The 23,811-nt window shown below is 34.1% G+C and overlaps 1 protein-coding gene across 2 annotated transcripts in view; it reads right to left on the bottom strand.

Moving 5' to 3' along the window:
- Nucleotides 1–5,858: 5,858 nt before the first annotated feature.
- Nucleotides 5,859–23,811, bottom strand: part of LOC129745165 (potassium channel subfamily K member 18) — a 260,383-nt gene continuing 242,430 nt past the window's right edge. For both annotated transcript variants that reach the window (XM_055738081.1, XM_055738080.1), the window contains one exon: nt 5,859–7,840. In XM_055738081.1, coding sequence (XP_055594056.1) covers nt 7,733–7,840 — 108 coding nt within the window. In that variant the 3' untranslated portion in view covers nt 5,859–7,732. The remainder of the gene's footprint in view (nt 7,841–23,811) is intronic.

The following is a 23,811-nucleotide window of genomic DNA, read 5'->3' as shown; positions in this document are numbered from 1 at the left end:
CGGGGGGATGTACCTGCAAAATTTAAGTTCGTATTTGCGGATAAATTCGCCCGCAAGTACATGATTTGGCAGGGGATATGCAGTTTTGGACAGAAAACCAAAGTCTTTCTCACTGACAAGACAATGACATCAGAAGTCTACAAAAAAGAGTGCCTACAGAAACGGATTCTGCCGTTTATTCGTGCCCACGACCGTCCAGTAATGTTTTGGCCGGACCTCGCAAGCTGCCATTACAGCAAAACGGTTATGGAATGGTACGCAACGAACGGGGTCAGCGTAATACCGAAGGACCTCAACCCCCCAAACTGCCCCCAGTTCCGGCCGATAGAGAAATACTGGGCAATCACGAAGCGGAGGCTTAAGGCAAAGGGAAAACTTGTTAGGAACATGACTCAAATGAAGAACTGGTGGAATCAAATCGCCAAAACGGTGGACGAAAAGGGTGTGCGCCGCCTAATGTGCCGTATTACGGGAAAAGTACGAGAATTTCTTCGAAACAGCAATGAATAATTTTTTAAATTTTTTTTTATGAAAGAGTAAAGAAAATGCTACATTTGTATGAAAAACAAATTATGAATTCGTTAATAAATGACTGAACTACACGCAATTGTTTGTGTTCCAATATTAAATGAAGCAGACTTTCGGCCAAAAAGTGAAGTCTTAAAGGGTCAGCTTCTCTATGCATCATGCCACTGACCATGACAAAATATGAGTATATGCTTATGATCACAGTGTGGAGAATTGGTATTGGGCAATGTTATTTGTAATGTTTTCAAAATGATTTGATCTCACCAAGCATCCAGAGACCAGAATTCAAATTGCTGGCAGAAAACTTCTGAGTGTCAGTATTTTCTTGATCCATTATTTTTGAGAAACAATCAAAATTTCTTCTGGAACGGGTGTGTTCACTTTGCTGCGTCATTTTTGATCACCAAAACACATGGCTCTCGCTTGTCTTCCGGCCAAGACCAAAATTCGTCTTCTTTCTCCTCCACGATTAACTTTTACGATGGTCCAGATTCCACCTTGCTCAGTATTGTAGCTATCCGTTATCATCTTTTAACACTGGAGCGTCGACAAATTTTCATCTTCTTTAGAAAATTTCAAATTATTTGAATGTTTTCGATCAATTTGGCGAGTTTTCATTTTCGATAGACAGAAATATAAGATAAACGTATCTGGGAGGTACTGGATAAGTCGCCTCGTACGACATGGACCAGTATCCCAGTATCCCCGGCCGAAAAACCCCGGTTTTTTTGTGAAAAACAAGACCATGGATTCCGAAATGTACAAGGAGGAGTGCCCGAAAAATGTTTTTTTCCTTATATTAGATCTCACAAAGAATCATTAGGGGAGAATGAGGATACTTGATCCCTGGGGATACTTGATTCCTAAGCTATATCTCGAAACTGGAATGTCTTACAAAGATCAAATGTTCTAGAAAAATGTGCCAAAATGAGCAAAATAACAATGCTTGTAGTTTAAAAAATTTAAACAAAATAATTGTTTAAGTAATTGAACTTTGTTTGAAAAATTTCACGAAAAGTGACTTGAAGATCTTTTTTCATCATTTTAAAATGTTCCTTACATGGGAAATTATGAAAAAAATATTTGTTCCAATGTATCAATCGTTCGAGCGTAAAATGAACTTCATAATGACATATTTTCAAAGCAATGGAAAACTCTCAACTTTTTTCAGAAAAAGTTTTCTAAAATGTTGATTATGGGTACAAATGATCCCCCTTTCAAACGGCATATTTTTCTTCTGAATTGATCATTATGATTGCTGATTACGAAATTACTAATATTTATCCATAAACTAATATTTATCAAACATTTGTCTGAAGAAAAGATCAAAAATAATTAATTTTCTCTTAATTATAAAAAATAGAGCCTTTAAGTATGCAATGTTATTAGCGTTGAGACAAAGTTATAGAATTTTCTTCTTATGTCTGCCATAAATTGTGAAATGAGAACAAACATGACCAAAATAGTCAATTAACATTCTATCTTGGGGTTTTGTTTGATTTTTATACAAGGATTAGGGCTTCCTGAATAGAAGATCAAGTCTTCTTCAATAGGGGATCAAGTCTCCCCTAACTTCAGAAAAATCGCAATTTTTTTACTCCCACGAAAATGCTTCTTGTTCATCAACGGGTTCAAGTATAGTTCTAATTTTTGGAGCATATAAACTTGAAGTTACAAGCTGTCAGAAAATGTCAAAGACGGCGAGTTGCTAAATTTCTCCAAAAAGATATTTATTTATTTATTTATTTATTTATTTATTTATTTTTATTAATTCATCGAACATGAAAGTTTAAATGAATAGTAAAAACACGGTCAAATTGAATTAAAAAATCTGGATTGGCGTATACGACGAACAAAACGACTAGAAGGTTCTCCAAACTGGTATAGATGTTCAGTATCCCGGAACAAACGCATCATTGCACTTAATGGCTCATTGAAGCCGTACGATGTTCGGTGAATTTGACTTGCGAGTAACGAATTAGATCGTAGATTTCTCGATGGGGCTCTGAAGTTTATCAAACTTAGCAGCTTAGGCGATTGCACTTCTCCGTTCATTATTTTTGCGATGTATGCGGCCTGTTGGGTCTTTCGGCGGCATCCGAGAGTATCGAGACCCAAGAGCTGACATCGGTCTGGATAAGCAGGAAGATCTTCGGGATGGCGCCAGGGCAGGTGACTCAAAGCGAATCTGATAAACCGCTTCTGAACACGCTCTATTCGCAGGATCCAACTTAACTAGTAAGGAGCCCAGACAATGGAAGCATGTTCAATCACTGACCTGACGAGGGCGCAGTACAGAGACTTCAAGCATAGAGGATCTGTGAAATCACGTGCCACTTTGGTGATGAATCCGAGTTGACGATTAGCTTTGTTGATGACTGAAGAGCGTTGACTGTTAAACGTGAGTTGCGAATCAAGTATTACTCCAAGGTCATTTACCTCAGAAACCCGGTTCAAAATCTGGTTGCCGATGTTATAGTCGTAAAGAAGTGGCGTTTTACCTCGATGGAATGTTATGACAGTGCATTTCGAAACACTAACGGACAGTGTGTTTAGTTTACACCAATCTCCGAAACGATGCAACAGCACTTGAAGGCGAACGCAATCAGCAGTAGTTTCAACAGGAACAAATATTTTTAAATCATCAGCGTATCCAATTTTGGTTCCGTCGTCTAAGCTGAGAATTAGATCATTAAAAAATAGCGCAAACAATAGAGGTCCCAAGTTACTTCATTGAGGAACGCCAGATTGATTCGTGAAGGGAAAAGATATGCTATTGCCAAGCTTTATTCTTATACATAGCTCAGTAAGAAATAAGTTCAGCCAGACAATCATGTTGTTATGGATTCCAAGCTTGGCCAGCTTAGCAAGAAGAATTCCATGATCAATTGTGTCGAATGCAGCTTTGATGTCGGTGTATACCGCGTCAACTTGTTTTTTCTTTTCCAACTGGTTCAAACAAAAAGATGTGTATTCCAAAAGATTCGAAGAAACTGATCTGCCTGGCATGAACCCGTGCTGTTCGATGGCTATATACTGCGATGAGGCGCGTAAAAGGGCATCACTTACAATTATTTCAAATAATTTCGATCCTGCTAACAAACTGGTAATGCCACGATATTGTTTCACGTTACGACGTTCGCCATTCTTAAAGACCGGAAACATGAACGAATTTTTCCACATGTCAGGATTGCTGAAACGACCGGTTGAAGATTCGAGCTAGGGGCAATGACACAGCTTCGATGCAACGACAGTAAACAACAGAAGGAATTCCATCGGGCCCAGGAGCAAACGACGTTTTAAGTTTCCTTGCCGCAGACTCGATTGTTTCTCGATTTACTGTAAACGTATTGAAGTCAATCGCATCAACCGGAACGTGAAGAGTTGCTTCGTTGCGCTCGCTTTCAGATGAAATGGTGTCCAAAAAGATCGATCGAAAATGTTCTGCAAACAAGTCGCAACACATTTCTGGGGAATTTGCAACACTTTCATTATAATACACTGAAGACGGCAGCGTGCTAGACTTCCGTTTAGAGTTAACAAAAGACCAAAAACTTCGGGGATTTCTGCGTAAACCAGACTGTAAGCGCAAAACATAGCTCTTGTAGAGTAAGGCATTGAGTCTTCTGTAGGCAGTGCTTGTTGTTCTAAACCGTGCTTGCTGGTGTTCTGTTCGATTTTTTCGGAGTTTACGTAAACAGGCATTCCTTTCACGGCGAAGTTGTCGCAAGGTAGGTGTGCTCCAAGCGGGTGATACAGGCGGTTTGAATTTGGGAACGAACGAATTTAACCACTGACAAATCACATTACAAAACGAAACTGTCATCAGATCAATCGATGAATTGCCAAAAACTGCGTCCCAGTCAATTCCATTCAGATGTTGTGAAAGCAGCGTAAAATTAGTCTTCCGGAAGTTCAACGATGTGCTGTTACTCGCAGGGTTTGATGAGGTTTCAGTGACCAGCATATTAACAGGTAAATCGAAGACGATGGGAGGGTGGTGCGTATCTACAGGTACCAAAACATCGGGAGCAGTGCAAATTATAATTTGGTCATCACTAGGGCCGAAAACGAGATCCAGGGTCCGTCCAAGGTGGTTCTTGATTGCATTGAACTGAATCAAACCCAGTGCATTCGTCCCATCAATCAAGGTGGCGGCAGCAGCACTAAGAGGAGTTACAGTTAACAGTTCAGCGCCTTCATCATTGACCTCCCATAACAATCGAGGTTGATTATAGTCGCCACAAACTAATACTGACTCGCCAGGAGAAGCTCGGGTGCACAGTTCACGTATAGTCGCCACATGGGACTCTAAAAAGTGGACACAACTACTTTTATCGGGTGGAATGTATACGGCACAGAAAATAAGAAAAGGGGATCAAGTATCCCCATTCTCCCCTAAAGTTTTCGCTAGATTTGGATAGCTGCCACTACAGCGAAGAGGTACTACAGTGGTATCGGACCAATCGGAGGATTTTGTCGAAAAGGACGTAAACCCACCCAACTGCCCTCAATTCAGCAGTATCGAAATTTTTCAGGCAATTGTTAATCAGAAGATGAAGAAGAATGGTCTGACGACTCGGGATGCAACAGAGATGAAGAGATTGTGGAACAAAATGGCCGCTGAGGTCAGTGAATAGGGTGTCCAAACTTAGATGAGTGGTTCTCGACGAAAAGTACGAAATTTCATCAAAACAATATCGGAATAATTTTTTTTATTATTTTTCCTTAAAAGTGCAGTAAAACCCTACAATTAGAGCACAAAACATTTTTATTTCGTTTACATAGTTCCGAGATAGACCCTTTTTAATGCGTCCAGATTTGTAGTGATCCATGCTTTAGAGCAAAAGTATTGGGTTTGCCAATGTATTTCGTTTAATCCGAGGTTTCACTTATCCGAGGTGATCCTTCCTTCACAAGACTACCTTGGGTAAGCGGGGTTCTACTGTACATTCTTTTGCATACCATCCAGGCGCAAAGCTCGATAAATATATGGATCTTGTGTCAACCTGTTGGTTGGGGGAGCTCAGAAAACTGGAGTTCGAATAAGCGGGGTTTCTACTGTTTAACGTTTCTTCTGACTTTTTGGATAAATTATCACCATGTAATCCTTTTGGTGTCGCGGGATATGGTAACCCTATGGTAACCCAACATCCAGGTATTTTATTCCTGGTTTACAGTATAGAAATACAGTAATAACAAATTGGTATTTAGCATATGCTTAACACTCACTGATTTATGGAACAGTTTCACGTAAGATTTCTGATGGATGCTCGGGATTCTTCACAGTAATTAAACCACATTTTTCAATTGCAATTTATTTTCACTTCTCTGGAATGTTCGACAATCGTTTTCCTTGGTTTTTTTTTGCTTCCTGGGACCTATTATAGCTAGAAACGTCTGTGCTTTCGTTGGAGACTCCCGTTTTATAATTGTGTTCGATCGAATCATAATACCTACAGATTCAAGCACTCTGAAATCAGTTTTTAATTAGCAACAAATGAACATTCAATGGTACCTACAGCAAAGTCTCGCTTACAGCACTGTGGTGGCTAAGTTTCAACAGGAATTTGAAAAGTTCCTGAAAATATTGCACACATTCCGAGAGTCGAATTAATCATCAATCTAAACGAACTTTGCTGTAATGTTTCCACTCAGGAGGATCTAGAAATATCAACAATGTTCTCGAATTAACTTTTGTGACACGGCTGTTAAAAGCTAAGAAAACTAAGGCGAAACTCTTAGGAAATTAACTTTCCATTATTGTCTTTAATCGCTGTCTTATCATCTATCAGAATACAGTAGGTGGCGAAAGTATGAACAGTGGAGAACTATGAGCTAATTATGATAACTTGAAAGAAGAATGAACGAACGATGATCTTAAAACTAATCTTATACGTAAGTTTAAAGTACGCTTGAGTTGAATAGATAATGATTTGTCCATCAAATCCGAGCTTTCCAGTTCCATAATCGGGCCATATCTTCATTGAATATTGAGGCCATTACACATTTACATTTGATATTTTATTTGGAAATCATCATCGATGTATTTTTGATTCTGTGAAAACATAATTTGTTATACAAACACCAAATAAATTATCATAAAATCACTACAAAATATCATTTTTTAAGAGGAAAAAGTTATCTTTTTAATCATAATCCAAGATACAACTTCAGATCTAGTTCATGGAAACAAAATAAAGATTATCAACCACCAACAGAAAAATTCTGAACTAAAACGAATCACCGAATTCCGAACTAAGTTCAGTGTTCAATCTCGAAGATATTGATCACCCTGGCTAGAATGAAAAACGCCTAAAAGTATACAAATATTTTGCGCTATAATGTTGCCAATTTCTTCATGTGTTTCTGTACCTATTGCGTAAATTCGCGGGAAAAATTGTAATATGAAAATGAAACCGAATAAAACCTCTCTTTAGTTTCTAATCGTCAACGAGATTGGAAGTGTTTTCTATTTCCTATCCGAAAAATGATCTGCATCCATGGTCACTCTTATTAGTTCATAGTATGAACTTCATACTAACATTTTAACCTTAGTATTAAAAACCAGAATGGATAATTCAAAATAGGAATTCAAGATAATAATAAGAATGAAGTATAAAATTGTATCTAAAATTCAATAAGTATATGATACAAGAACTTGAGATTGGAAATTGTTATGGACGCACAAATGCTCAACATTAATCAATATCTTTTCAATAACGGATTTGATGGACCTGAAAATTTCGTATAGATATATCTATTTTGATAAAGGCAAACATCGCAATAATTAAACCTAATTTTTGAACGTCACTGTAATTCGATTGTGTATTGCTTACTAGCGCGTAATTTTAACGAGATTCGCCATTCCACTCGAGATGAAGTTTTCGTGATGAGTTTCTCCTCGTGCCGATCTCTGGCTGCAGCATCACAATTTCCGCCTACCAGTCGAGATTATTTTCTATTAGTACAGAGTTCTATCGCCATCTTTTCACCCACCATAGCATCTCGCTCTCCTGTAATTAAGTGTTCCGCGAGCCATTGGGGCTGTATTGATTATATATTTACAGTTCACTCTTAATTCACCACTCATCTTCGATGGCTGCGAAAGCCCGGAACAGGAAGTATTGAAGAAGCAACCGGGAGATGCTCCACTTATTATCATCATCGGCATCGGCATCGCAATCGAATTGAAGAGGAGGACTCAGCTTTCCGACAGTTCTTCATCGCTCGGGGGTGGGGGAGCTTTCTTGCATTGGCAGCACCCACGGACGCACTTTTTCAGCGAGCTGATCTTGTAGATTACTTGTTCCTGCAATGAAATGAGAGGGGAAAAAAGATGATTTATTATGGGCCGTTAATCTGTCGAATAGATTGCGCGGGGATCACGCCTATCGGAAACCTAACGCCAAGGTTGGGCCAGCAATTAACAACACTTTGATGGGTCAATAATATTTATGAATTTATCGTTTGCTGTTCCGCGCCGAGTGTTGGCACTCGAATCTTCATACAAAACTCGTATCAATTCAAATCAGGGTAGGGACGTAATCAGGGTGTAAAACTTTCCGTAAAAAAACGGATCACTCAAAAAACATAAATTTATCAGCTTGGTAATATTTGTAACAATACTATTTCAATGGAACTACACAACTGAACAGGGTTTATTGCCCTGTTCATTGTATTTATAATCAAGCATTGAAGAGATGCACATGATCGGCAATTACGGTTTAGGTTCATTAGGAAAGTCAAGGTTCCAACCAGAATTTTCAATTTTTAAAAAGCGAAAAACTAAGTGTAGATCGCTGAAATGGTAAAAAAAAAATTTCTCGAATAACCCGTAAGTGTTGCCTAGTTATGAGTCATTCAAATCTAACCTCAAACAACAAGTTTTTGCTCGTTCCAGAGCTCGTAAGCTGAATAAACGGAACCGAGGCTATGAGACAGATGATTTCTGATGGACGACAAAACTTATGGAAAACCCTATTTCAAGCAAATTCCAGCGTTTGAATCCTGTAACATGTCTGCTCGTGATAAGATCCTTAGCAGATTAAAGTTTGAATTTGCTGGTTGTTTTATATAAAATGCCAAAGTGCCAAAATTCTGCTCCTGTGGGAAAGTAAAACAATTTTGAAATCGAAAGCTTTGGTTTTCGCTGTTTTTAAAAGACCAAAAAAAAGAATAATCTTGTATATACGCTTCGCAACTTATGATCTATACTAACCGATTAGTATTCAAGTTTAATCTCATGATGGTTTTACCTCGTAATTGACAGATTTATCCAGCAGAAATTCCATTTGAAACGCTTTAAAATGGTTCAAAAATAATAGAGTTTTGTTAATTTTAGTTTCTTAAGTTTTTTGACATTTTTCATGAATTGTCATAAAATTACCTTTATTTCCTTCATAGAAAGTATTTCGATCAAACGAATACTTTTTAGATAAACGCATTCGTAACTGGGACATCTAAAACTGCACTAACATTTCTAAATGCACTAAGCTTTAGTTCACTTACCTGTCTGGGGCAAACTGCAACAAAATGGAAATCAGAACTAAACCTCATAAATTTCGTTTCCATATGCTGGGATATTGTTTTGCATTATGCGTTTGATGAAATTCGAATTTCATCCTTCCTAAGATATTTTTTTCATGATTTAAGCTAATAGAATATATGGAGTATGTTTTACTCCTAAATGTATGCATCAAATTTACACTTTTTCCTTAAAAAATATGTTTGAAAGCAAAATATAAAATTTAATTCGAAGCAAACCAAAAATAACTGCAATTGGTGCTTCACGCGTTATGACATCACAAATGTATCAAAAACTATAATTTTTCAAACGTTTTAACATGATTTTTCATTTATATCAGGGTTAGTTGCAACTTACCCCTTTTTCTTAGTAAGGTGTATAAATCGCATGTTTTTGAAAATTTAAAAATAACTGGTAGACCCAATAATTTTTCTAACTACGTTAATTTGGAGTCCCATCAATCTTAAAACTTATGGTGTATAAGGGGTATGATTATCTGTAGGCATTAAGATTTTATATGCAATTGAAGTTGAAAAGTGTTACATGTTGCCCCAGTCAAAAATGTTTTTAAGAAAAGAGTATTATTCTGCTGCATACATTTAGGGGTAAAAAATTCTACAAAATATTATATTATCTTAAAACATGTGAATAAATCTTAGAATGTATGAAATTTTAATGTTAACAAACGCATAATGCAAAATAATCATATCCCAGCATATGGAAACGCGATTTATGAGCTTTAGTTTTGCTTTGCATTTTGCCCCAGACAGCTTACTGAATTATAGATAGGGGAGAGTGGGGATACTTGATCCTCTTTTCTTATTTTCACCATATCTTTTTGGAAAAAATTAACAACTCGCACTCTTTTACATTTTCTGACAGTGTGTAACTCCAAGTTTCTATACTCCAAAAATTAAAACGATACTTGAACCCGAGATGAACTAGAAGCATTTCCGTGCGAGTAAAAAAATTGCAATATTTCTGAAGTTATGGGAAACTTGATCCTCTATTGAAGGAGACTTGATCCTTTATTCAGGAAGCCCTAATCCTTGGAAAGAAATCAAACAGAACCTGAAGATAGAATGTCAATTAACTATTTTGGTCATGTTTGGTCTCATTTCACAATTTATACCTGTTAGAGGAAGAAAATTCTATAACAATGTCTCAACGCTAATGACATTGCATACTTAAAGCCGCTATTTTCAATAACTATGAGAAAACTAATTATATTAGCCCTTTTCTTCAGACAATTGTTTGATAAATATTAGTTATTGGATAAATATTAGTAATTTCGTAATAAGCAATTATCACGATCCATTCAGAAGAAGAATGTACCGTTTTTAACTCTAGGGATCAATTGTACCCATAAACAACATTTGAGAAAACTTTTTCTGAAAAATGTTGAGAGTTTTCCATTGCTTTGAAAAAATGATAATATGAAGTTCATATTACGCTCAAAAGATTGATATATTGGAACAAATATATTGGTTATAATTTTTCCATGTAAGGAACATTTTAAAGTGATGAAAAAAGATCTTCAAGTCACATTTCGTGAATTTTTTCTATCAAAGTTCAATTACTCAAACAATTATTTTGTTAAAATTTTTTGAGCATTTAGCATAGTTGTTTTGCTCCATCTGGCACATTTTTCTAGAACATTTTATCTTTGTAGGACATTCCAGTTTCGAGATAAAGCTAAGGAATCAAGTATCCCCATATATTTATTTAAAAAAAATTGGCGATTGTCCAAAAAATATTTATACACCAACAGTGTTGGTATAAGATAGTGAAAGCAATATGAAGTTTGTAGGTGATATCATTAAGCCAAATGTAAAGTTTTTTACGGCATCGAAAAATGTAAAAATTTGTACATGTATTGCTCGAATTTTAAATTTTTTTATGAGAATCAAAAACTTTAAAAAACTTTTTCACGATGTTAAAAACTATGTCATCATTAATTTGTTATCATTAAATGATAACTTTATTACAGTATATTGAAATAAAAATTGAATGAGTGTTGTGGTATACAAATGTTGCATCTAAACCTGCTATTGCATGATGCCCCGTTTGACGGTACGTTAAAATTACTTCTGTTTTTCACAATATTTTTTCATAAATGCACAAAAAAATATAAATTTTTGTTCAAAAGATTTTTATTTTGATTTTAAAATTATAAATTAATGAAAATATTATCAAATTATATTCAATTGTAAATATCCGATCGTCTGGGTCATTAAAACAGCTCTCACGGCATAACTCCCTTAAAAATTTATACAAAAATAACAAATTTCGTGAATTCACCCATTCGCGTTGTTATAACTCAGTTGAATTTCAACCGATTTCTATAAAATCTAGTTTTTCAGTATCATCTCTTCATTTTCTGAGGAAGTATTAATTCTTTTGATAGTACTTTTCTCGTTTAATACGTAAGCTTCCTTTTTTGTAACGTCATTTTATCGCTTTTTATAACAACTCCATTGGATAAAAACGAATTCTTTTTTCTTCACAATGAAGCAGAATTTGTTGGCTTCGAAACGTGTTATGCAAATTGTTAAGAATTTCTTCTTATCAATTTGCATGTTTATTATGTTTAATATGTTTATTATGTAACTGATTATGTTGTAAAAGCTATCTAAATTTACACTTTTCCACAAAAATTTGATATTCAAAATATGACATGTTAATTTTTTTTCTCTTTTTCGTTGGTTTTGGGTGATTTGAATTATCGAAACACTAGATGATTTTGAGATTTTTTGACTCAAAAACGGTTAAGTAATCACTTGTGAGCAGTATAGGCGTGAAGAATGTTTCATTTGAGCTATAGGGGAGAATGAGGATACTTGATCCCTGGGGATACTTGATTCCTATCTCGAAACTGGAATGTCTTACAAAGATCTAATGTTCTAGCAAAATATACCAAAAAGAGCAAAATAACAATGCTTGCAGTTAAAAAAATTTAATCAAAATAATTGTTTGAGTAATTGAACTTTGTTTGAAAAATTTTACAAAATGTAACTCGAAAATCTTTTTTCATCACTTTAAAATGTTCCTTACATGGTAAAATTATAACCAAAATATTTGTTCCAATATACCAATCGTTCGAGCATTACATGAACTTCATAATGCCATGTTTTCAAAGCAATCGAAAACTCCCCACTTTTTTTCTGAAAAAGTTTTCTAAAATGTTGATGAAGGGTTCAATTGATCCCTAGAGTTAAAACGGCATATTCTTCTTCTGAATTGATCGTTATAATTGCTGATAACGAGATTGCTAAGATTTATCCAAAAAAATAATATTTATCCAACAATTTGTAACGGCCCGTAATAGGCAAAGTGGTAATATCCGTAGTATCTCCAATGCATAATTTGAACATGTATCATGTCAGTCTTATTGAGAGTGGATATTTGTGTGCTGAAATGTGAAATTTCGGTAAAATGGAAATTCCACCCATAAGGACTACGGAATAACTTATCGTTATTCTGACAGTCATCATGAGTTACCAAAGGTGGCCTTTCTATGGGAGGATGGAAAATGTTTTCTTGGAGACCAAAAAGAAAACCTGGCGGTCTTAGCATTTTGATCCTGGAGTTGTTCGGTCGGTTTGTAAAATAGGCTGCGTTTTGAGTAAATCTGAGTAAGGCGGTTATTACCCTACTGCCTTCAAGTATTTTCCCCCGTAAATTCGCCGTAGTAGTACGTGCCGCGCAAGTTGTGAATCGAGTCAACGACGATCTCGGGAGTTAACGGCCTATACGTTTTGGCATCCAACCCCAGACCGGGAAGTTCTCCGGCGGTAGCTTGTGTGCAGGTGCAAGGACGATTTTATCGGTAAATTTGCATTTTAGTTACCTTTGTGAACCTCTTTTTAAGCATTGTGTTTGGTCATTTTATGCTGCGGAGAACTACGGCTATTCCACGGCGACTAAGTTCTTGAACCTACACAAACTTCCCTCATTTCGTCAACACCATTTTGTTTAGTCTTCTTTGGAAGCCCACCCCTGGGAAGAAAGTCCGGGTTTTAAGAGACTTCAGCACATCAACTTTTTTAGTTGTTGGCGCTTAAGTGCTGTTAAGTTGAGTTACGCAATTTTGCAAATAAAATTTTCACTTTCCTTTAGCACGAAGTGGGATTCATTCCTAAATAAAATCAGTGGCTATTGGTTTTTGAGAGTTTTGTCGTCTTGTTTCAGCTTCGACTTCCGAAGGAAAACGAGACGGGACAAATTGTCTGTAGAAAAGGGCTAAAATAATTAATTTTCTATTAATTATAAAAAATAGCGCCTTTCAGTATGCAATGTCATTAGCGTTGAGACAAAGTTATTGAATTTTCTTGTTCTGTCAGCTATAAATTGTGAAATGAGAACAAACATGACCAAAATTGGGGATGAATAAACCAATTGGTTTAAAATCCCAAAAAAAAACATGACCAAAATAGTAAACTGACAACTTTGAAAAACTTGTACGCTCATCGATCCTGTTTATTCATTCGCAAGCTGATAACAACTGGATCTCCGTCAACGCTTACCAGGAAGCTATTACCATCAAGAGGGCAACGGTTGCAAAACCTCATCATCCCATCGAACTATACGGCAACGTATTCAAACTCATTTTTCGTTCGAGGTGTGGTACACTGGAATTCGATACCTTCAACATTAAAACAACCGATTCACGAAGCAATTTTTAAGAGGGGCTGCCTAGAGTTTTGGAACCGAAATTAATTGAATTTGTATTCAGAAAATCTTGTATAATTTGATAGATAACTTATAATGTAAAATAATGTAAACCAGAATACTCCGATAGTGGCAAATTAAAAAGGTGAACCTTTATGCCACGAGACAAATAAACAAACAAACAAACAAACATTCTATCTTGGGGTTTTGTTTGATTTTTTCCAAGGATAAGGGCTATTGAAACTTGAAGTTACAAGCTGTCAGAAAATGTAAAAGACGGCGAGTTGCTAGATTTTTCCAAAAAGATATGGTAAAAATAAGAAAAGGGGATCTAGTATCCCCACTCTTCCCTAATATTTTATGAAAATGACGTGTAATGATGAAACATTCCTTCTAGGCTGAATTTGTATCTGTCCGGAGTTTACATGTTCACCACAAGTAAGGTTCGAACCAACCAAATTTCATTGCATAGGTTAAGGTAGTACCACCTGTATCCCGGTCCTACTTCTCCTAAATAATGAAATGTTGCGGAGTAAAGAATGGTATACGTTAATAAGTTTTCCTCGCAAAAAATGCTCTTTCGCTCTTTTCAAAACCTGTAAATTTTCTCCTAACTTTTCTATCCATCTTATCAATTTTTAATTCTGATATTCTTTCTCAAAGATTTTCACCGATATGCCAAAAAAAAATTATCAAAAAGTTAATAATTTTCCGAATATATAAAAAAAATAACTCGAAAATCATTCTGAGTTTTTGTTTCAAATTCAGATTTAAAGTTCATGAACTTTTAACTTATGCAAAATTCAAACATATCAAAGCTTCAAAATGACGATATAGAATCCTCATTCGAAATTTTAGTTTTTATTTAGATTTCCAAGTCGGATTAGAAATACATAATGACGAAACTGATCGGCCATATGGTTATGTTTTTCGATGAAAAAATAATGATTCAAATGTTTATTTACTTGATTTTTGCTGAATAGTTCCTGGATTTTTATCAATTTTCCCGGATATTGTCCGGATTTCAGTTTTAAAATTTTGGAATAGAAGTCCCGAATTTTTTCAGGAGTCAAATAAAATAGCTTGGATTTGCCTGGCTCGGATAAGTGCGGAGAACTTCTGGCAATCTTAAGCTAAGTTCACAAAATGTTGATGCAAGTTTTATGATTTCAATCATCGTTCAAAGAAAGTCTCCTATTTTGCTACGAAAGGATTCTTTATACAATCCTAAGAATCATTTGAAATGTATTAGGATAGGGTTGCCATCCGTCCCGCAAAAGCGGGACATGTCCCGCTTTTTTTTAAAATGTCCCGCCGTCCCGCTTTTTACTCGAAATGTCCCGCTTTTTTTAAACTAAGTTTTCAAATAAAAAAAACAAGTTTGCCTATGATTGATTAATTTTCCTTTATCAAAATTATACGTCACACAAATAGATGCTTGCTTTTTCTTTGATTCCTTATTTCTTTGAGAATAATCTTTAAATTTTTCTATGCAATTCCTATTATTGTCAGATTTCTATTAATGAAACAAGACATTGAATTTAAATTTGTAAGAAGAAATGGTTTTCAATTAAAAATATGTCATTTGCTTTGCATTTTTTCTTTATCAAGCTCATTTGAGCAAGGCCGTGCGAACGGAGGAGGTTTTAGGGGTTTAACCCCCCCATGGAGATTTTTTCCAAGTATAATTTTCAGTACAAGAAATGAATTTACCGGAAATTACTTGATCACAAAAGGTGTTAGAAAATTAGTGTTGACAAATATGTCAGAAATTCGGCTCGCCTACGGCGGAATTTCGTCTTAAATCATTCTCAAGGCCTAAGATATTACGTTTTACGGTTCTATATGACGTTGATTTGACGTTGAAATTGAAACTAATCAATTCTAGATTTCGATTTGCAATTCAGTCAAAATCTTTTGTATTGAAACTCAAATCTTTACTCACAATAACCCTAACTCGTGTTTAAAATGGGTTTTTACTAAGAAGTGTAGCTAAACAAGTTTAACACTTGAAACCAACCATTTTGAATTTCAAAATTAATTCATAGAATACTAATTTTACACATCACAAGATGGTAACCATGTGGAAGGTGTTGAACACGCACGATAGTCAAAATCCTAGTTTCGATGACTTTATAACTAACCACTTTGATTGTAAAAAAGGTAAATGTCATTCCAAATTTTATGTTGATATGAAATATTCTTCAAGAAACCAATTTAAGCCTCAATTGTATTTTGTGTTTTTCATTCTTTTGAATCCTAAACTCCATATCCAAAAAGTTTTTGACAAATTACTCAAGGCCTCAAATTTAAAATTTTTCCTAGGCGCAAATAATTTAAAAGATGATTTTATACAATTTGGGTGCCCAAAATCCAAATATGCGATTAGGTTTTTGTCTAACAGCTTCGTTCTTTAAATCACAATAGGTGAAAATCATTTAAGAATTTCTTTTCTGACTTTTTTGACAAATCTGTGAAACATAAAAAGAAAATAATAGGGTTCAAATCAATTATCCACATTCCCCTAGATCGCAACTAATTTTGGTTTCTGCGAAAAAAGCTATAGCAGTCTTCTACTTGTTCTCGTTACTTCATTTAAATCAAATTAAATTTAAGATATTTGTAGGCGGAAAACAAATTGCAGATTAAAACAAATTGGTTTATAAAGTTTATAAAAACTGTAGAATTTAACTTTTTTAGATCATGCATTATCATTATCATCAACATTATTATTCCTAAATAAATTAAAAATAATAAGCAAATAAGGAATCGTTTTTTTTTTCAATTTCATGAAGATGTGTTAGAGCATCAGTTAAAAATGATTGCTTTCACTTAAAACTGATTCATTTTTAAGCTTATAATCTCCATATCATTGATTCTAGAAACGTATCTTTTTAACGTTTTATTATGTTTTTATAAATTACCAAATTTTATAGCTTTTTTATTTCAAACTTTCACATGAATTTTCCAATTTTTTTAGTCAAACATTTTTAATTTCTTTTAAAATAATTTAAACAAGTTTCTCATTGTTTTTCAAGTCTGAATGTTTGTTTTCTGAAAACATAATAAGCCTAAAAATCTATTTTTTAAAAAGAAATCTTAGTTTTCTCTAAATATATGAAGTAATATTGTTAACTTCAAAATTGCACTAACCTATTTCAGTCTTTTAGGTTGATAACTGGACGAAATAAAAAATGATGTTTTCTCTGATTTTGATCACTGTTACTCTTGAAATAAAATTGATATTCTTGTTTGTATCAAATTAAATTCAATCATCAAGTAGCTATGTATGTGTTTCGAATAAAATCTCTCAAGTTCGATATGGTTTTTTTTCCTAATCAAGATTTCATAATTCAAATGGTGTAAAATATTCCTTCAAATTTAAAATATTACAGCGGAATTTTTCAATCAATCCATCAATTGAACATGAAGGAAAGGAATGTTAATTAAAACGATTAATAATCAAACGTTTTTATAGTTTTGCTGAACAATTTTGAACAGTGATTAAATTCATATCTAATCTGAAATATATATTAGAATTCAGATTTAGTTTCTTTTTACATCTGGGTTAAATTTATGAATTTTATTTCTATTATTCCTATGCCCGAAGCTGTTTTTCTTCAAAATTTTAAATCGCATTCGTTTTCTATGTTTTCTTGAAATATTGTTGTTAGATTCGTCAACTTGATTGCTTCGTATTTATTCTTGCAAATGTCTAGTTCAGAATAAGGAACATCATTTTCAATAAACTTAGGATGATTTGCCGGACAGACCACTGATTCAAAACTTTGAAAATCTTGATTTTGAATTTTGAATTTTGAAAACCCCCCCCCATGAGCGGGTCCTTCGCACGGGCCTGCATTTGAGTATGTGACAGTGTCACATTGTGACACGCCTTATGATTCATACTATTTTTTCTATTTTGAAACTGGTGAGAATCACATGTCAATCAATGTAAAAAAGAATTTCCTTATTCAAAATAACATTTACGCAGTTCAGTGCTGAAAATTTAACATTTGGACACTGAAAACAGTATCGAAAAGTGCTACATTTCAGCACGACCAACTTTATTTTCAGTTGTTGGATAAATGAATTTTCAAGGGAGTGTTGCGAATTTGCATAAAATTGTGTATGCAACTCATTGCAAAACTCGATTTTATTTAGCACTCGACGTAATTATCCGACTCAGCAATCCAAGTTGGATAAATTCACGACTCGTGCTGAAAACCCACTTTTGCAACTTGTTGCTTAAATAACTATTTGTCTGGCAAAACTCATAGCTTTTCAGTATTTAGAAAAATTTCGAAAAGATCTCATTTTGGGTAATGCTAGTGGTAGATTACTTAAAAATGACACACTGATTTCGCACTAAAAACGATTCAGGAGAATTCATTTGATTTTTATAATTTTGAAATCTTCTCAATTTTGAAACGAAGCTGATGTGACGTTCAAAGTGAAAAAAATTATTCTAATAAATATAGTGGAACTCTTTTCACAAACCAGAAATTTCAAGCTTAAGAACATTCCTTAAAAAATCAGTAAATGCCTACATTTTACATATACAAAAATTGATTTCTTTGTGTAAAATGTAAGCTGAATTGCCTTATCAAAGCATTTATTTAGTCATGACATTCAATCGCAAGTATGGTAATTGTCAAGAAAATATCTTGACATTTTGTAAAACAAAAAAACCGCTTGTAATGCTGTAAATTTTTTCACCATTTATTTAATTTTTGTTTCAATCAATGTTGTTTTAACGTCTTTGTTTCGTTCGTAGGTAGAAACCAACGCAAGGGCATTGAAAAGTTTCAACTTTGTTCTATGCTTACGCCTGGATGTGAAAGCATAAACGTTGGTTCAGAAGGCACATGTTATATTAACTGAAATATGCCTCCGTTATCGATTTATAGAACTTTATACATAAATAAAAAAGCACCGCACTTTTAGAGTAGAAAAAAAAAACATATTCACATTGTATGTTACATACATTTCAATGACTTTTTTGAACAAATTTTTAAAATGTCCCGCTTTTCACGGCTGTGTCCCGCTTTTTCCCTCAAAATGTCCCGCTTTTTTTCAAAACCATCTGGCAAGCCTATATTAGGATGTATTTTTAAAAGCTTCTATTTAACATGTATGTCATATTTTATGTAGAAGAACTAAGAAATGAATAATAAAATAGTATTTAAATATAATTTTTTCAATTTTTTTTTTCAAAAATGCATGCATTCTAACATGAGCAAAAATGTCGTAGAAAAAATAAGTCATCAATATCTTGTTTCGCTCACTGCATTTGGAATGAGTTTTTTTCGTGATATATTATATTATAAATTAAACTTTTTATTTTGTTTCGAATATAGTAAATTACAGTTGGCGGACAGCTATTGAAAAACTTATCCATTATAACTGTGTTCGATGTTTTCTCTTGGGCCTGGATACAAATAAATTTAACCATAGGGGAGAATGAGGATATTTGATCCCTGGGGATACTTGATTCCTTAGTTATATCTCCAAACTGTGAAAAATGTGCCAAATGGAACAAAACAGCAATGGTTGAAGCTCAAAAAATAATTTACAAAATAAGTTTTTGGGTTATTGAACATTGTTGGAAAAATTTCACAAAATGTGACTTAAAGATCGTTTTCACCATTTTAAAATGTTCCTAACATGGAAATAGTATTAAAAAATATTCATTCCAATACATCAATCTTTCGAGTGTAAAATGAACTTCATAATACAATATTTTCAAAGCGATGGAAAACTCCCAACTTTTTTCAGAAAAAGTTTTCTAAAATTTTGATTTTGGGTACAATTGATCCCTAATATATGGGTACAAATGATCCCGGTATATTCTTCTTCTCAATGGATCGTGGTCATTGCTGATTACGAGATTACTAATATTTAACCAATAGCTAATATTCATCCATCAATTATCTGAAGAAAAGGGCTAAAATAATTGATTTTCCCTTGTTTATAAACAATGGCGCCCGTAAGTATGCAATTTAATAAGGGTTGAGAATAAGCTATAGAATTTTTTTCTGACAATTATAGATTGTGAAATGAGAACAAACATGACCAAAATAGTCAATTAACATTCTTGGGGTTTTGTTTGATTTTTTTCAAGGATGAGGGCTTCATGAGGATGAGGGATCAAGTCTCCCCTAACTTCAAAAATATCGCAATTTTTTTTCACTCCCACGAAAATGCTTCTAGTTCATCTACGGGTTCAAGTATCTTTCTAATTTCAGGAGCATAGAAACTTGAAGTTACAAGCTGTCAGAAAATATAAAAGAGTGCAAGTTGCTAAATTTTTCCAAAAGATATGGTGAAAATAAGAAAAAGGGATCAAGTATCCCCACTCTCCCCTATTTTAAATGCACAGAATTTTGTCTTTTTTTAACGTATATCATAAAATCGTACATTAAAACGCATTGATATTAAGGAAATCGGTATGACAAAATGATGATTTTTCTGGGCTTACGTTGTTATTTCGTAGAATGAATCGTAGTCTCTTTTTTCAAAATTTTCAAAGAGGAAAAAAGTTGATAAGAAGTGAAGTAGTGAGATTAAATAAGTAGTCCAAAACGTAGAACACCTTGCACGTAATTTTTTCACAATTCTTCAACAGTTGATGACAATAACCCATGTTTAAAAATTTCAAATTTCAAAGATGCGGCAATTTCTCGTATTGATCTCCTGCTATTTAATTCTCTGGAGCCACTATTATGAAGAGAATTTTGGTTTAAAAATGATTAAAATATGTAGTGCAAATTCATATGCCCAATCGAAAAGACATGAAGAATACCTACCCCAGATAGTGGACCAGCTGATCGTGACTACGAGACGAAGTTAAACTGTTTTGTTGGGTTTTTCAGGGCCGAAATACTAGAATAGCCAAGTATGTGCAGCGAAAAAAAAATTCTTCAAAGTAAGTATATTAAAAAAAGTCACTACATTAAATATGAAAACCAACCATTTATTTAAAATCAGTCGTCATCCATTCGGTGAACCTTAACAGTCTTCAACTTATCCCTTTCGTACGAGCCTGCAGCCGTTGCTTGCGGATGCCAATTTTATGAACTCCATCAGAAGACGATAAAAATGTTTTTGCTGTTGTTTTGTTTTGGCATCGATGGCTGGCTGACAATAATTCAGGCTGCATAAAATTGCCTCAACAAGGAATCTTTTTTTTCCGCCCCGAATCAATTCTATGGGTCGCGTATTATCAGCCAGATAGGACTGTGGCAGAAAATGTGGTGTTATTTAGGCAATATCTTTTAGTAGACGACCACACAGCCTTGGATCAATCTTCCGGTCTATTTACGACGACGCATTCGCTCTCAATCGTTTCGAAGATGGCGTGGAGGAGCATTTGAAAGGACAACGAGACAAAAAGAAGAAAAAAAAACGATCCATCGAATGGCGTCATCAATATGTCCTTCGGTTTTATTCGTGTTGGCAAACGCGCTCGATTCTGTACTATCTACAGTCAACAACTTGGTTCTGATGGTTGATTTTGATAGACGTGGTAATGACCATCAAAATGGTTGGGGACCTTTGGCCTTGATGGGTCCTTGTAGTTGATTTTAAATGGTGGTCTCAAGTGGCTATAAATGCAATGGCGATCGTTTGTGTAACAAAGCAATGAAAATTGTGAGCACACACTTAGGCTTACACAATCGTTCGAGGGAATACGGAAGTAGACAAGGTTTGATAGCATATTCAACAGTTTTTGTCACCTAAATATTTGACACTGTTTAGGGACAAAGATCACGCTGACAAAGTAAAAAACTTGTATTTTTTACACCGAGTCGTAGTTATTATTGCAAGGGCTTTGAATATCCATAACTTAAATACTTTGAATTAACATTGTCTTGATATATTACTAAGACAAAACATTTGCAATTTGAACTTCCATGATCTAATCATTGAAAAAAATTATATCCAAACCAATTAATGCAACCGGATGGCTTCTAAGATCGTGTAAAAATACACTTGGATGTAAATTACCTACAACGATTTATCATTGTGAATATTAGCTATCTTTTATTAAATGTTCAGATTATGTTTTACGATAAATATAAAATGCTTCACAAGTAATATCTATCAAAAATATGTACATTTTAAAATCGGTTTTTTTTAAAGAAATAACACAAGAAATTCACGGCCATTGAAAATCTGATGAAAACCAGTCTGGTAAGGTTCTTACTAGTCAGCCTCACATGTAATCGAGTTTAACTGGGGGAATTCCTTACGGATAACTCCGTGAGTCGATCCAAACCGCTGCAGGAATGTTCCATTTCTGGAGAAAAAAATTGAATAATTTTTAAGCGTTCTTTTTAATTTCACATCTAATAAACCAACATTCAAGAACTGGGGGAGGAAGACTGAATAAAAAAAGAAAAAAATCTTTCAAACGTCAAATTTCTCTCATCAATCTACCGACCAGTGCGAAGGTTAAAAATTTTACTTTCTTATTTAGTGATTTTTAATAAAACTTGTTTGATGCTGAAAAGCACTTGTTTTGCATAAAACAATGAATTAATTAGGTTTTGTTTTGCTCTGGCAAATTCTTGCATGACCAGACGTAATGAGTCGCTCAAATTTCGTCAAAGTTATGAAGCTGATAAATAAAAATGGTTTGATTAATGGTTGTTCTAAAAATATAGCTAAATCTAAATTAAGCACATAACCAACTGAGTTACATGACTCGCTACACGAAACTGATCATCTAAAATTTAAATTTGAACGATTACAAATCGTTTCAACAATTGCTGGCTTTTTGCCGAACAGTAAAAAAAAACGATACAGAAAACGATACAGCAAATTTCAGTCTTCCTCCCCCAGTTCAAGAAGTGCTGAACAAACGGGTGGAAGTACTAGCGGGAAACAAACGGGTGGAAGTAATAGTTTTTTTTTCGATTGATTTGATAATGATTTTCAAGAAACGGTAAATACAAACGTAAAGTAGAAGATTTTTCCAGTGTAACTTATCTTCAGAAAAATCTACTTAGTTGCAGTTATTCCAATTTTTATAAATTTCGCAATTAGGGTGAGTGCTCCTACTTTGGACCTAGAGCCTACTTTAGTCCTAAAATGCCGAAAATTTTAAATAATACATTTTGCTGGCATAAAATAAAGATATTCCTATACACACAATGAACTCTTATTCTTCCTGAAACATACCATACCGTTTTTTTTCCATTAAAAGTCTTTCTGATAAAATTTTCAACGTTTTCAAAAATGTACCTCTTTAGCAATGGTAAATCAGACAGCTCGTTTAGTGGGGCGCGTATTGAGAAATTAGAGTGTTTAAGAAAAAATCACGATTTTTTACTGTCCAAGCCAAAGCTTAAAGAGAAATTACTTTCACTGTGAAGAATATGAACCATACTACCCCTTTTTCCAAAAATTCTTTAAAAGCAATGGAAAACTCGGAAAATTTGCAACGGGTCCAAATATAGGAAACTTTCGACTTTGATGTTCCATGTTTAGACCTGACATCACCAAATCTTTGTATCTAAACCAACAAATCAACAATGTTGCGAATTTTTAATTGGGGCATAATTCAGAACCAATATTGAATATTCCCAACCTTTTTGCCAGATTTACACAAATAAACTATAAGTAAGTAAACACAATCAAGTTAGAGCTATCGTTCTGCTGATAGAGCTGACGGGGAATGAATGTGTTCGTGATATTCATAACAGAAATTTTAGTTTATTTAAATATTTAAATGTTGTAATACTATTTTATGATAGTAATTGATGGAAGTTTACATTTACCATAAATTTGTTTATTTTTCGAAAAATCAAACTTTTTATAGGAATTTTAGTTGTCCAATGAAAGGAACCGGTCCAGTGCCATAATAGGAACAGTAGGTTCAAAGTTGGAAATTTAAATCATTCATATCTTTGCAAATCTCTCAATAATGGCGAAACTTACAGTTGCGTTCAAAAAAGAATGAAATCGCGTTAAGCTGCACACCCACTTCCAACTTTGACAAGCTGCCATTTCTCTCTCGGTTGATATTTTTTCATGAAAATTTCACACAATTTAGTTGAACTATCCAACAAACACCCTCC

The sequence above is a fragment of the Uranotaenia lowii genome, chromosome 2 (genome assembly GCF_029784155.1).
Source record: "Uranotaenia lowii strain MFRU-FL chromosome 2, ASM2978415v1, whole genome shotgun sequence".
Lineage (NCBI taxonomy): Eukaryota > Metazoa > Arthropoda > Insecta > Diptera > Culicidae > Uranotaenia > Uranotaenia lowii.
This window is presented reverse-complemented; position numbering and strand designations above follow the sequence as displayed.